General features: G+C 50.3%; 1 protein-coding gene across 1 annotated transcript in view; it reads right to left on the minus strand.

The window, feature by feature from the left end:
* Positions 1-16,063, minus strand: part of VPS13D (vacuolar protein sorting 13 homolog D) — a 3,263,180-nt gene that overhangs the window by 256,859 nt on the left and 2,990,258 nt on the right. The window contains exon 64 of the mRNA XM_069610908.1: positions 2,350-2,484. Coding sequence (XP_069467009.1) covers positions 2,350-2,484 — 135 coding nt within the window. The remainder of the gene's footprint in view (positions 1-2,349; positions 2,485-16,063) is intronic.

Raw genomic sequence — 16,063 nt, forward strand, 5'->3', positions numbered from 1 at the left:
GTTTTTAAAATGTACAGGATTTATTGGGGTTCGAGCACAGAGGTCTGTGGTTTTAACATCCACACTGTGCGGCTCCAAGCCACGCTCCCTGTCCAGTGTATCCTTGTCTTGGGTAAAGACTGGAGTGGGGTGTTTGTGATATTACCCACTATCGGATTCGGGTAGAAAACAAAGTGGTGGAGTCTCTCAGCTTTACTCGACTATGCCCCAAGAGGATGGACCTCCTCTGAATAAGTTGTCACTGGGTCATTGTTGTCGAATAGAATGGAGCCAAGCAGTGTCTGAAAGGCAGCCGTGAAGGTCTGTTGCAGTGGCCTCATTGGTCGGGTTGCTACGCCAGCTGAGGATGTCCCATGAAGCTGAAACTCACTGTGGACGTCAACAAGTCTTAGGAGGTGAGGATGAGTCCTGTGGTTTTTGTCAATGACCTTCAGTGGCGATGAGTGCAGTGACAGAAGTAGGTGTTGATTTTGGTAATTTGCAGTTGGCTGCCGTTCGGTCCTTCTGTGCTGCTGCAGCAGCACAGACAACAGGATGGCTATGGTGACCTGGACTCGAGCACTGGACTTCTCTGCGGACCACCACCAAGTTTGTACACTCTGGACTTGTTCTTTGGTTCAGAATGGCGGGAAATCCACTGGCTGGTACTTCTCTGAAGTCAGCGACACTGGACTTCCTCAGCCGTGGAAAAGTCAACAGATGTCGTGGCTGCAGTGCCACTTAAAGATTTCTTCAGTCAGTTGGATCTTAGCAAGCTCTGGGCTTCTTCCTCCAGTTGGATCCAGGATGAAAGCTTCCAAGTTTCTGACTTTTGGTTTCGACTTGCAGCTTCTCACCTAGAGGTAAGTGAGGGGTCTTCTGTTATACAGAAATCCCCCCCATTCACTCGGGCTAGGCCCAGTACACCAATCACACACTAGCGCATTCATCAGGCAGCACCCAATCAGGCTCACAGGCTTTCTGGTAATTCACCCAAAACCAGACACTCAAAACAGTGGATGTGCATTAGGGGCATCTCCCAGCCTTTCAGAGCACACATTTCATTCACTCCAGTTTCAGACAGGGGTGGCTCAGGCAGATACCAGGGACTGTGAGACACAACCAAAACCAGACACCCATAACACAGAATGTGGTTGGACTCCGCTTTCCACTCATTCAGGTCCCACCCCTAGGGTGTACCCAAAACAAACAGTCCCTGGGAAGACTCCTACGAGTCTAGTAGGGGCAGCCCCAAAGCCATATATGGTCCTTCCATCCAACATCCAATCAGGGGGAAGGGGACAGAGTCAGGGCTTCTCGGGACTTGAGAAACACAAAGGGAAAGGCAGGAAGACATCTTGCCTTTGTTCAGGAATCCATTGATTCCTATGGCAGGGCCCGGGTGTCCCGAAATGGGGGTGACCCAGAGTCCCTACAAATTCGGCATGTAGCTGCCACCAGCCCATATCCTACTCTGTGGGCAACACACAGATGCCCAAAAACATGCACTAGGGGTACAAAGGTGTACCCCCTACCCACAGGGGCCATAGGGGTATCCCATGGGTCTTGTTCACCAACAATAAAAATGAAGAGCTACACTGGCAGAGGTCCAGACTGGACTCCTGTGGCAAAAGAAAACACAGAAAAACACCAATAGGGAAGTAGCAGTAGTAGTAGGATGCCCTGTCCCTCCAAAGCATTTCCAGAATCACACTCTGCCTACCGCAAGATGAGGGAACATGGAGCTCTTTCTCACTCCATGACACTGGCACAACTTTAGTGGTTAAAAGTACATGTCTAGTATTTTTCGAACACATGGAGACATTTACAAAGCCTTAATTTCTGTTGAAATGTTGTGCTACTATTAGGAGGTCCCATGAAAGTCAGGCTGAGCAGACATTGCAACAGGACAGAGGCGTGCTCTGAAGCTAATAAAACAGGTATGAAGTGACACTCTATATCAATGAGAAAGAAAATGGCAGTAGAGGCCATGGTTGGGTTATCAGTCTTTTTAATACTAAGAGCCAAATAGGTTGAACAGGCTCAGTAAGCAGGGCAATAACGTAGGGGCAGATCTGTTGCCAGGATGATGGGAGAGCACCACACGCTGGCTGTGCAATCAATATGACAACTCAGCAACAGAAACCTTCTAAGAAAACTCCTATCTTCTCCCAATGAAATTTCCTCCGACCCCACCCTGAGAGGTGCCAAGAAGGAAAAATGCAGAGTTCCAATATGAGAATTATATTTCGACACACAAGACTAAGATAGATAAACATGTTTATGAAGTAGAAACAATTTATCTTTAGCTAATGACTAGCGTAAAGAAGGTTTAGAGTTGAAAAATATGACAATCTACTCCGTGCTTACCTCCTGAAAATGCTTCAGCACATCATTGATGATGAACTCTTTTGTCTCGTATGGATGGACACGAGTGAATGGATCTAAATCAATCACAGCATCTTCAAATTTGATAAGTGGGAATCCCAGTGTACTTTTCAAGGCCTAACAATCAAAGACAAAACTACATTTGTAACCACTTACTAGATGGATAAATGGGAAAGAGGCAATAGAGCACTGTTGAGATAAAAAGTTGCTTAAGGGAAGTTTATATCTCTTTGCAGGTTGAAATCATTTGAACCCTCCCCTTTATGAGATGTAATTTTCAATATTGAAAGTAAAACAACCCAAGGCCCCATCTTAGAAACTTACTGAGGCAAGGACAGGCACTCTATAAAGAAAAAAAGCAAATGTAAAGCACTTCCCAAGGATACCTTTTATGCAAATGCCTAGCCCCAAATCATTGATACTTTACCAACGTATTTTGTGGAAATAGAGAACAGACTTCTCCTTTAGACCAAAACAGAACCAGGAACTGCTTTGATATAAAGGGAGAAGTTGGTGGGTTTGTTGTTATGTTGAAAGCTGCACACTGTGACCAAACAGCATTTCAAGTTGTGTTGCACATCTGACCCAAGCTTAAGCACAGGCCCTGGTGGCGTGACATCACCACCTACCAATAAAGGCCCTACCCTTTGCTTGACTTGAGTATCATGATAGAAGGAGACTAGATGGAAAAATGACTTACCGTAATGTTCTTTCTATGGATTCTTCTCCTGCAGATTCCTCATCTGATAGATATTCCCTCCAGCTTCGATGCTTCTGAACATTTTCGACAGGTGGTATAGTGGACCTCGACCCGGCTGTCAACAGTCGATCCGTCTTGCTCAGCGTCTGGTCGACTGGTCTGGACGTGACATCAGGCGTGGTATAAATACCACGTTACTATGCCCCTACCTCAGTTCTCCCCTACCCCCTGCCCCCCGAGCACTGCGCGCTGCATAGGAAAACAGAGAGAACAGACGGGCTAAAGAGCCCATAAAAAATAAGTAACTATAGACCTCCGAAGGAGGAACAATTCAACAAAACACTACAAGTAGCGTTAGAAAAATCTTTGTTTTAAAAATCTGTGCCAGGAAGACAGAAAATTGACACAGAGGACAATCACCAAGTTAACGTGAAGGAGAAGATGCGTGCCAACCATCGACTTTCTGAGCGGGGAAGGAGGGGAGATGAGGAATCTCCTGGAGAAGAATCCATAGAAAGAACTTTACGGTAAGTAATTTTTCCTTCGATGGATTGCCTTTCTACCGCAGATTCCTCATCTGATATCCTCCAAAGCACTAAATGAAGGAGGCGGGCAGAAAATTATACCAAGAATTTTTGCAGCACTGCCCTGCTAAAACGCACATCAGTAGTATGAGCCACATCCAGACTGAAGTGCTTTACAAAAGGTATGCAGGGATGACCATGTCTCAACTCAACAAATCTCTGGGATGGGGACTCCCCTCCTGCAATGCTGTGGATGCTGAGACTCCCCTTGTCGAATGGGCCCGATACCTACTTGTAATTCCTTCCAGAGGACTGGTAGCATTCATCTATGCAGAAAACTATCCATCGGGATAAAGTCTGCTTGCTTAGGGACAGGCCCTTAAGGGCAAAGGAAAAAGCCATGAATTGATGGTCATCTCTCTCTTGAAATCAGCTGTCCTGGCAATATAATAACAACTCCCACTTCAGGTCTAGGCGATATTACTGTTCCTTGTGTTTATGATGGGTGCGGAGGAGGGTAGAAGCCCGGAAGGTCGGTGGATTGCGACAGGTGAAATTCTTAAACAACCTTGGGGAAGCCAGGCCTTAACCGGAGTGAAACCGGAGTGAAACTTTCTCCCTGAAAAAACTCAGGAAGGGTGGCTTACAGCATAAAGCCTGCAGTTCACCAACCTGTCTAGCAGATGTAATAGCCACCAAGAAGGTCCCAATCCAGAACAACAAAGTGAGTTGGCTGAATCTTATTTTCAAGGCCTTTTAGGAATTGTGCCATTACCTGGATCGTAAAAAAGTAACCTTGATCCGGGGATCTTTTAAACAGACAAGGCTGCCAAATATCCTATGACTGTGGTGACCTGATGCCAGTGACAGAAGGAACTCCATCACTGTAGTGGTGGGGCAAGAGATGGGGTCAATCTTGCGTTCCCTGCACCATGCTTCAAATCTTCTCCATCTCAATGCGTACAAATATCTTGTAGATGGTCTGCGTGCAGCCAGTAACACCTCAAGTACTTCCTCAGAGAGGTCCCAGTCATATCTCCTCCTCCCAAGAGCCACGCATTTAGATTGAGGGATTCAAGCGCGGATGGAGTATCCGACCTTCCGACTGGGTTAGGATATCCAGCCGCCGAGGGTACTGGAGAGGTGGACAGATCCAAGAGGTTGGAGTACCACGTTATCCTTGCCCAGTCCGGGGCGATCAAGATCATGGTCGCTTGAAACCTGTTCAACCTCTGGAGAACCAATGGAATGACGGGAATCGGAGAGAACGCGTACAGGAGAGGGAAGGTCCAATCCACCAGAAACGCATCCCCAGTGCACCGCTCGCTGGGAATTCCCTCAAGCAAAACTGGTCCCATTTCCTGTTGGACTCCATTACGAACAGATCCACTGCTGGGGTACCCCAGAGAGCGAAGACCTCCTCTAGGACTTCCTGGTACACTTCCTACTCGTGCAAGTCTGTGCTCTGCCTGCTCAGAGAATCCACCAAGTTGTTTGTTGTGCACGACAGACGAACTGCTGAGAACGAGATCCTGTTCCCCAGTAACCAGAACCAAAGCATCATCGCCTCCATGCAGAGGGGGCAGCAGTGCACACCACCTTGCTTGTTGAGATAGTGCATTGCCAATGTGTTGTCTGTCGGAACAAGGACACGTTTCCCCTGCAGAGACAGGGTGAATGCTTTCAGGGCTAGCCTGACAGCTTGCAACTCCAGCCTGTTGCTGTGCCACCTGGCTTCCGTCATTGACCAGAGGCCGCTCACCTGCGAATTCTTGCAGTGAGCGATCCAACCCATCAGAGACGCATCCGTGACCACTTGGGTCTGAGGCCAAGGAGGCCAGAAGGGTTCCCCCACCAAGTGACTGTTGCGGTCTGCCCCGCAGGACAGGTCGTTGTTCAACGATGCAGACACCCCAAGGAGATCTGAGAGAGGGCTGAGGTACTGAGACCACTGAGACAACTGATCCCGCAGTAGCCATTGCAGGGATCTCATGCGCAACCTGTCCTCTGGCACTAGAAAAATGCAGGAGACCATGAGGCCTAGGAGGCGGAGGAAGGAAGCCGCTGGTAGAGTGGCATGGTTCCAGAACAAGTCAACCATTTGTGTCAAGCGGACTACTCTCTCCTCAGGAGGGAAGGCTTTCCCCATCCGGGTGTCTAGGACTGCTCCGATGAACTGGAGCCACTGGACTGGTGTCATGTGGGACTTCTTTAAGTTTAGGGAGAAGCCCAGCTTGTGCAGCAGCAAGCAGGTGTCCTCTAAATGGTTCAAGACCTGCACTACAGCCTTCCATCGGATCAGCCAGTCGTCCAGATATGGAAATACGTGGACCCCAAATCTCCTGAGTTGAGCCGCAACTACCGCCATGAGGTTGGTGAAGACCCTTGGGGAGGAGGTTAGACTAAAGGGAAGCACCTTGAAGTGTATGTCTCCTATGGTGAACCTTTGGAACTTCCTGCGCATTCGATGGATTGGCAAATGGAAACAAGCGTTCTGTTGGTCTATTAACACCAGCCAGTCCTATAGTTCAAGAGCGTGGGGAATCTCTCTCAACGTCACCATCCTGAATTTGTCTTTCCTCAAGAACTTGTTCAAGGCCCTGAGGTCCAGAATGGGATGAGACCTCCTACTTTCATGGGTTTCAGGAAATACCGTGAATATCAACCTGATCCTCTCTGCTCGGGATGTACCTCTTCCACGGCACCCTTTAACAACAGGGCTCTCAGTTCTTCCTGGAGCTCCTGTCCCAGTTGGATTGGAGGTGGGGGCGGTCTGTCCAGTGGTTTTCTTACAAAATGGCAGACAGCAACCCCACTGAATGTGTTGTAGAGCCCAGGCATCAGAAGCAATTCCCTGCCACTGGAGCAAATGCTCCGTCAACCATCCTCCAACCGCTCTGCTGTGAGAGGGGAAAATCAAAGCGGCTTCGAAGGCTGGGTAACTCACGCCTGTTGACCTCTAGAAGCTGCTCTGCCTCATCCGGAGCGTGGGAAACGCTTCTGCCCTTGCCTGGCCGGTGGGAGCTTCGCTCTCCTCCCATAAGGAGCATATCTCCTGTAGCCCTGTGACCTAGAGGCGAAGTTAAATTCAGGTTTGGCCGGCTGCGCAGCTAGGCCTAAGCACTTCAAAGTGAGTTTAGATTCCTTACATTTCTCTAAGGAATCATCGGCTTTCTGGTTGAAAAGAAGACCGCCCTCGAAGGGCATGTCCAGAAACTTGACTTTGACATTAGGTGAAAAACCAGAGGTTTTTAAATAGGCCTGCCTTTGTTGTGTTATGACTGACACTCATAGACCGACACACATAGTCGGCGATGTCAAGGCCTATTCGCATCAACTATCTGGCCACCTCTTTCCCATCCTCCACTAGCTGTAGAAAGCCTTGGTGCATGTCTCCTTTTGGGACATATATAGACGCATTTTCAACTGCTGTCCGCAGACAGACCCAAGGAGTACTTGGCAAAACTGCTACCTGAAGTGAATGCTTTCTTGTCTAAGGAATCTACTATTTTCGCTTCCCTGTCGGGAGGCAGTGTGGACGTAGAAGATGCAGGTCTACATGAGACAGTAGCAACCTGCATGAAACGCCCCTCCCGGGAAGGGTGAGAGGAGAGGTATGAAGGGTCTCCTCTAGCCAGCCTGTGAGGAATGGAACAAGGGTTTTGCCACATAATTGCTAAAGGATCAGTAAAGGCAAAGTTTAAAGGTATATAACGTTCTGTGGTAAGACCTTCATCTAAAATGTCAGTAAGGAACAAGTTACTTACCTGTAACTATTGACTATTGTTCTCCAGCATGGGTCTGGCATGGACTTGCATGCTCATGAATATTCCCCGTCGTCAGGCTGGGAATCCTCAGTAAAAGAAAAACAGTTTCACTTTCACTTACAAACTGTATTTCCCCTTTAAACCAATCACTGTCCTCTCCTCTGGGTCATACTGCCCCCCATCCAATGACAGCCCTCTCCCTAAGCACCTCCTCTGGCAACCCTCTTCAGATTTGCTAAGCACGTAAAGTGGCAAAATGACCAAGAAGAGCCGCAGGGGGTCAGAGGGAGGGTTTGCATATGAATCCATGCCAGACCCACACTGGAGAACAATAGTTACAGGTAAGTAACTTCTTCCTTCTCCAGCATGGGGTCTGGCATGGATTCACATACTCATGAATAACAAATACATAGCAGTACAATATTACACAACCACAGGAGGTGGCAAGGCTCAACAGAAGCAATTAACTCTTACCACTGGAACAGAATCACCTCAAGTGAACAGGTTGCGTAGCACTGCCTGGTCGACTCTGGACTCCTCCTTGGAATCCCTGTCAAGGTAGTAGAACCTCGTGAAAGTGTGCATGGACCTCCAAACAGCACCCCTGCAGATGTCCAGCAGGGCCACAGCAGACAGGAACAACGTTGTTGCAGCGATCACTCTGGTGGAGTGGTCTCTCGGACGGCTGGGCAGTGATCGGTTCGCCAACCGATGACAATTTATGATGCAGCCAGAGAGCCGCCTTGGACAAGGCCGTCCCATGGTTCACAGGACCAAAGTTCATGAACAGTTGTGAAGCCTTCGGAAAACCTTTCGTGCGTGTTATGTAGAACTTTAAGGCACAAGCAATGTCCAGCGAGAGCAAGGTCCCTTCAGCCGGTGATGAAGGTTTCAGGAAAAAAACAGGTAACACCAAAGGCTCGTTGAGGTGGAATTCCAACGGAACCTTCAGCATGAAAAAGGGTTGTGTCCGCAGCACCACCCTCGATTCATGGAAAGTCAGGTATGACTGCTGCAGGATAGGGACTGGATCTCACCCACCCTCCTGGCAGAGGTGATGGCCACAAGGAAAGCTGTTTTCCATGAGAGGAACTTGTGAGGGGCCTGATACATCAGCTTGAAGGGGGCCCCCCATGAGCCTCGTCAGCACCACCTTGAGTTCCCACGCCGGGGGCAGGAGCCTTCACCGACAGGAAAGATCGAAAAAGTCCTTTGAGGAACTCCTTGATGCAGGGTCGGACTAGGACAAGAAATAGGCCCGGTCACCCAATAAAAAGTGGCCCACCCCTCGCCTCATGACCCTTGATCACTGATGACATCACCAGAAGTGATGTCATTTGACCCCACCCCAAAGTGACATCCCGGGAAGCGATGAAACACAATCTTTCACCCCTTGACAAAACAGGAAGTGGCATAAAATAGTATTGTTCCTAAGTACACTAAATTACTGTGAATCCAAGCAGACGTCCAAGGCCAAATGATATGTTATTGTATAGCACTTACGCTTAAGCTCTTTTTTATAGAACAAATATGCATACAATATCACCCAACCTGTGTTGGTACACATTTATCGAACTTAGAAGGATGAAAGGATTTTTGAAAAAATAAAATTGAAAAAATATATATATTTTTTCTTTTTTTTTTCTTCTTCCAAACCGGGCCAGGAATGGCCAGAAACCGGCCCCCACTACCCAAGGAAAATTGCGGCCCGGCCACGGGCCGAAAGGCAGAGGGGCCAATCCAACCCTGCCTTGATGAGGCGGTGAGACAACAGTGAAGATCTTCCCGGAGACCTGGTGTAGCGGGAGATAGCTGTCAGATGCACCTTGAAAGAAGCGTGTGGCAGACCGGCCATGGTCAAGGAGAGCAAGTATGGAAGAATTTGCAGGGCTGTGACCCTGAGCGGGGTAATCTTCTGCAACTGGCACCATGTAGCAAAACGCTTCCACTTGTTACCGTAGCACTTCGACGACGCCCTGGCCTTGGCGAGGATCTCTCTGCAGTCCGCAGGCAACCTATATCCACCAAACTCTAGGGCTTCAGAAGCTAAGACTTCAGGTTCAGCGACCCTGGGTCGTGATGCAGGATTGCACCTCTTTCTCTGGTGAGAAGATCCGGAACTACCGGCAGCTTGATCGGGGGTGACGCAGACAGACTGCAAAGGACTGGATACCAAATCTGCCTCGGCCAAGTATCATCCTGCAATGGCACTGTCAGAGTGGGTTGATGACTCGTAGCAGGAGAGGCAATGGAGGAGGAAACGCGTACAAAAACAGGCCTTCCCACTGGAAGGAGAATGCATTCCCCTTGCTCCTTGTTTGGTGGAATCTGCTGGAAAATCTCTGGCATTGGGAGTTCGCCGCCGTTGCAAACAGATCGATCTGGAGTCTGTCCCACTTGACGAAGATGCGGTCCACCTGGTCCTGCCAAAGTTCCCACTCGTGGCAGGAGCGCAACTCCCTGCTGAGGGAGTCTACGATGGTGCTCTTGACTCCCACTAGGTGAAGAGGAACATCTCTTGACCAACGGACCAGCGCCACAGGTACTGTGTGTCCTTGGAGAGTGCTGGGGATAGAGTGCCCCCCTGTTTCCTGATGTAGAACATTGTGGTGGTGGTATCAGTGAAGATCCTCACCACCTTGCCCTTCAAACATGGAAGTAATGACTTGAGGGCCCAGAACAATGCTCGTAGCTCCAGGATGTTGATATGGAGGTCCTTCTCCTCTGGCAGCCCCAGGCCTCTGGTGTGCAGACATCCGGTGTGGGTTCCCCAACCTTCCAGCGAATCGTCTGTGATGACCGTCTCCTGGTAGGGAGGGTTTTGAAACCCTGTCCCCCAGGCGATGTTGGAGCGAACGCCCCACCATCTTATCGCCTGACAGAACTCCTTGCTGAGTGGGATCTTGTCTGCGAAGCATTCAGACACTTGTATCCAGCGAGCATCCAGGAACTCCTGAAGAGGTCTCATCTGTAACCTGCATAAAGTATATGCACGACAATGCAGAGCAACGACTTGATGGTTCATACTGTGGCGGTCTTCATCGACAACAGCCGCTGTGCACCTTCCCTTGAATGGCTGCTACCGTCTCCTCCGAGGGTAACACCAGGCAGGACACCATATTGAATCTGGCTCCTAGGAACAGCGCGTTCTGCGATGGCATCAAGCTGGACTTTGGATAGTTGATGGAAAAGTATAGATCCGGCAGCAGCTGGATGGTCGCCTCTGTGTGTCTGATGGCCAACTCTTGCGAGCCGGCCCGGATGAGGCAGTCGTTGAGATATGGGTATACATGTATACCCAGTAGACGCAGATGGGTCGCCACTGGTGCCAGGCACTTCGTGAACACTCTGGGGGCCAACTTCAAGCTGAAAGGTAGGGCCTTGAACTGGTAGTGCTGTCCCTGCACTACGAAGCATTGACACTTCGAAGTTTCCTTTGAATGGGGACGTGGAAGTAGGCATCCTCCAGGTCCAGCAACGTCAAGAAGTCCCCTTTTTCCAGTTCGCCGAGCACGTGTTGCAATGGGACCATCCTGAATTTTTGGGACTTGAGATATTTGTTCAGACGTCGTAGGTCTAGAATGGGCCTCCAGCCCTCTATCTTCTTTCTGACCAAAAAGTATCTGGAATAGACTTCGGAGCCCAAGACTCGCTGGGCAACCAGCTCTATCGCCTATCGCTCCTTTTCGCAGCATGGCCCGTACCTCCTCCAAAAGCTGAGGTATGTGGTGCTCCTGACGGGCGAATGGAAGGATCCACGGACACCAGTTCTGAAACTCCAGGGTATGTCCTTGGGCGAGAGCGTCTAGCACCCATCTGTCGGGGGTGATCTTTTCCCACTCACTGATGAACCTCAACAGCCGGCCTCCCACCGGGGTGCATGGGGGGGCCGGACGTCCTGGTCATTTCAGGCTTGCTTCAGCGCCGGTGTCATGCCCTGCGGGCAACACAGTGCTCCGCCACCGTGGGTCTGGGAACGGCCTCTGTACGCTTCCTGAGTCATGGATCTGGAAGGCTGAGGGTACGATGAAGAGACACCATTGGAAGACCTGCTCGACTTTCCTCTGGAGGAGCGAAAAGAAGAGCTGTGCTGCTGGAGAGTGTCCAGGGAACGGGCCGTCTCTGTATCTGCCTTGATGGCCTGTAGGGACTCGTCGACAACCTTCCCGAAAAGGTGATCTCCGTCGAAAGGCATGTCCAGTACCTTCGCTTGGACCTCCTTGCGGAAATTCGTGGCCTTCATCCAGCCCTGGCGATGAAGGCAGACACTGTTCCCCATCTGCCGGAACCCTGTGTTGGCAACTCCAGCACCACTGTTATGGCATGATCCGACGCTACCTCCCCTTCCTGGATGAGAGCGATTGCCTCCATCTTCTTGTCATCGGGGAGGAACTGCAAAAATCAGACCCAGCTTTTACCATAGCTCCCTGTCGTACCTGGCGGGGATCACCAGTGCGTTGCCCGCCTTGATGGTGGACGCCGCGGTGCAAATCACATTCCTTCCCATGGCATCCATCTTCCCCTCGCTGCCCGGAGGAACTGAAGACAAAGACGGGTTAGCCGACCTTTTTCCTTGTGGCCACCAAAACCACTGGTCCCAGCGATGGGTGCGACCTCGGGCTCCCGGTCCTTCTTCTCCAGCCTATCCCATTTGGCCGGAGCTGTGCAAGAGTTCTTCAAGAGAGCCAGGCACTCTTCCCACACGTCGTCCAGAAGGGGCACCGCATTGATGGTCTTCCTCTTGGCCTTGCACCTCTGGAACAAGAAACCCACCTTCCTGGTCTCTATGGGCACAAGCTGGAATAGCTCAGAGGCTCTGGTGATCATGGAATGGAACGACCCCACCTCATCCAGTGGGGACGCACTAGGCTGCGGAGACCCGTCCCCCATTGTGATGATATCCTCGTTGTCATCCGTAGTGGTCGTGGCCACATCCATCCCTGTACCCATGTCTGGGTCTGCTGGGGGAGAGGGGGCCCGACACGGATGTGGAGGCGAAATGGGGCAGTCGGATGATGCTTCCTCTTCTTCGCTGGCGGTTGATCAGGGGACTGGGGGACCATTGGAACCGGGCCCTGTTGCATCCTCTTCTGGATCTCCAACACCAAGGTGTGGAGGGTTGACTGGATGTCCAGAGACACATCCCTTGGCTGAACTGGCGTGATCGGAACACTAGACTCCAGGTCTTTGTTGTCTGTGGACAAAACTTCCATGGTTTGGGACACATCCTGGGACTGATCCAGGGCCCCCTTGCCACCCCTCTCTTTTCCACCCTGAGGAGCTGGAACCGGTTTCTGAGACGGTGTCCCCTTCTCTGGTGTGCCAGCAGACTTTGCCAAAGTCACTGCAGGGGTTTTGTGCCTCAGGGGCAGGGATAGATTCTGCGCTGCGGGGGCTCCATTCCTAGGGTCAGCCCCCTTAGCTTTGTGAGAGCAGCCGCCACTAGCTCGATCGTCGGCAAAATCTTATCCGGTGCCGATTGGGCCTTCTTGTGCAGTTCGGCCTTCTTCTCCTCTGTCCGCGGCTTCTCAGGCTTCTGCCGCAGTTTAGCCAGGTTGGACGATTTCCTTTTCGAGGAGGAGCTTGATTGCTGGCTAGGCAATGGAGGCGAAGGGTGATGTCGATTGGGCCCTGTCCACCGCGGGACCCGCTTCCGTGGTGACCCCCGACGGACCCGGACTTGCGGTTCTTGGCCTTGTCTTGGGCCCCCACAGATGAGGAGCCCTCAAAGGACTTAGAAGACTGCTCCTTGGATCGGCCGGTCCTGGGTAAGACTTGACCTTGCTCGGAGCACGGGGCAGAGGTCTTGGCGTTCAACCACACTGCCAGTCTACTGTGCCTATCCTTTGTCGTCTTCTTGGAGAAACCGAGGCATATCTCGCACTCTCCTTCCTTGTGGTCTGGATGCAGGCAGTAGAGGCATTGTAGGTAATTGTCCTCAACAAACACATTCCGTAGCCTGCACTTGGTGCAGGACTTGAAGAGGGATCTTCCTTCCTTCTCCTGCGTCATGGTCGGAGGGCGTGAAGTAGGCCCGAAGGCCTTCTGGAATCTTCGACGATCTTTGCCCTTGAGGGGCACTGAAATTCCCCGTCAACGGATCCCCGCTGTCGGCAGATGAAGAGAGCACACAGGATCTTTCTGAACAAAAATAGAACCTTTTTCCATCAAAAACATGTAGAAGTAGCTGGCAGAACAAACTCGAGAACTCCCAACACAGAAGCGTGCAGTAAAAATCTGAAGATGGCTGCCGGAGGAGGGGCATAGAGAGAGGGCTGTCATTGGAGGGGGCAGTTTGACACAGAGGACTGTGATTAGTTTAAAAGGAGAAATACATTTTGTAAGTTAAAGTGAAACTGTTTTTCTTTTACCCTGGATTCCCAGCCTGACAACAGGGAATATTCATGAGCATGTAAATCCATGCCACACCCCATGCTGGAGAAGGTCATAACCTAGTACAGGCGCCACTGATGAATGCAATCCCAGGGTGTCAACCCTTTCTACCAAAGCTGTGAATTTATATTATGAAGCTAGGGTTGGGATTGCTGAAATTCGAGGTCTGGAGAGGTGTCAGACCGCTGGGGCCCAGAGGCCTTGAGCCAGCTGCAAAAGATGATTCTGGTCATCAAAATAATCGTCCAATCCTGAACCCAAGGAAATCAGGTCGCCATCCCAAAGGTCATCGGCGTCATGACCGCCACCGAAGATACCTGCCATAGTATCGACAAATTTGGACCGGGGTTGTGAGGTGAATGTTTTCTTGACAACCGTCGAGGGTTTGTCTTTTGGCACCGATATGGTGGATGTCGGTGTTGATCGGGACGCTGTAGCGTTGATATCCTTGGAAGCACAGGGTTGACCTGGCTTCCATTGGATCTCTTTCGGTGCCGAAAGATTTATCGGCACCGATATTGTCAGTATCGAGGCACTAGAGGGGTCGGGTATACTGAGCGCCACTCTTGGCTTCGAAGCCTGCTGCATTGGTGGTTAACCATGCCACCTGCAGCATGCTTTCTGAACATATCAAGCACTGAGAATTTGAAATCCTCCCACTCTTGGTGGGTGGTAGGCCCAGCTGACAGCTTACCTTTATCCGTCGATGACTCAGAGTCCCGATGGTGGCGGTGATGACTTTTCTTCTTTCGGGAGGAGGAAGAGTGGCTCCTCGAGTGGGACTGTTTCTTCTTCTGCCTATGATCGTTCCCTCAGTTTCGGCCTCCGAAGACCGAACCGTAATTTTGAAGGCAGTTGACCCAGAGCGGGTTTTGAAGCTCGATAATGTAGGGATCTGGGTTGCATTTTGGCGCACGACGGACACCAGTCAGCCCGGTGCAGAGGCACCAGAGACAACTTGTGTGGGTCAGTAATGGACATCTTGGTGCCACAATCAGCACTGTTTGAAACCGGATACCAGAGCGACCGACATCTCGCATGGAGGAATTTGAAAAAAGTATGTTTTCTCACAAAAACATTGAATGAGTGGAAGCTCTGTGTTGCCAAGCAGCGTGTTAGTGCGCAGAGAAAAGGAACTGAGGTTGGGGCGTAGTGATGTGGTATTTATACGATGCCTGACGTTACGTCCGGAGCCGCCGAGCAAGATGGATCGACGGTCGAGTCGAGGCCCATTACACCCCGTCGAAAACCTTCCGAAGCAGTGAAGCTGGAGGGAATATCTATCAGGTGAGGCATCTTCGGGAGAAAGGCAATCCATTTATAAGGTTATGGGTGGAGGACTTGGTGCTGCAGAGGCTGTGGCCACTTAGTCTGCTTTGCAATGTTTGATGTTGAGTAGATACACACTGCTGTGCTGCCACTTTTGTAGACATGTGCAAAAAAACTGGTAACAAGGATATAGGTCACACTGAGGATCTAAAGCAGCCTGGCATGTACTCAATTTTAGTTGTGACCACACAGGCAGGGCGGCCATTGATGAGGCCACCAATTCAGATTCAGATAATGCCCTACCATGTTTCAATAGCATTTCCAGCCTGCTGCAGGTACTGCCTTTCAGCACCCACAGTGTTGTGCCATCGATGGTGCCATGCTGTAACATGTGTCTGTGCAGTCTCAATGACGACATCTGTACCACTGTAAAAATAGACCCTGGAATAAAATAGTCCATACTTCTATTTCCATATGGTGGAGAAGCGCACAAACTGTTCCTGGCATTACTGAACATCGGGTTGAAGACGACAATGCTGTAGCAACAGTGGCTTTCATTAAGCACTTCTATAAAGAGGTGAACCACGACTTGGAAAGATTAAATCTCCAACATTTGCAGCTGTCTCCAACTAAATCACTTGGCAGTTTTCATTAGAGGGTGTGGCACCTAGAGCAGCTCTCTGATAACAAAGATGAAAGCTGTATGCAGCAACGTCTACCCAGGTCAAGAAGAATATTTTTAGGAACACAGAATCACTGTAATTTATACCATGGAGATGGCACATAACCAAGTACTGGTGTGACTACATTGAAAAGGGTGTTGGCTCATCTAATAAAGGAAGACAGCCACATGTTTGCAAGACATGGCATGCAGTAATGCCCTTGGCTTGGAAAGAAAAGGACATGGGTGTGGAACTGCACCATCAGGCCCAGTTGTACAGCTCACACTGCGGGGGGACTGCTACACCAGACAACCAGATACCCTGTCCAAAATCTTTTGTGTATCTTGTGTAGAAAACTCAACCACTTTGTCACAGTCTACA

Source organism: Ambystoma mexicanum, chromosome 8 (genome assembly GCF_040938575.1).
Source record: "Ambystoma mexicanum isolate Mex_15411 chromosome 8, UKY_AmexF1_1, whole genome shotgun sequence".
In the NCBI taxonomy this organism is placed as follows: Eukaryota; Metazoa; Chordata; class Amphibia; order Caudata; family Ambystomatidae; genus Ambystoma; species Ambystoma mexicanum.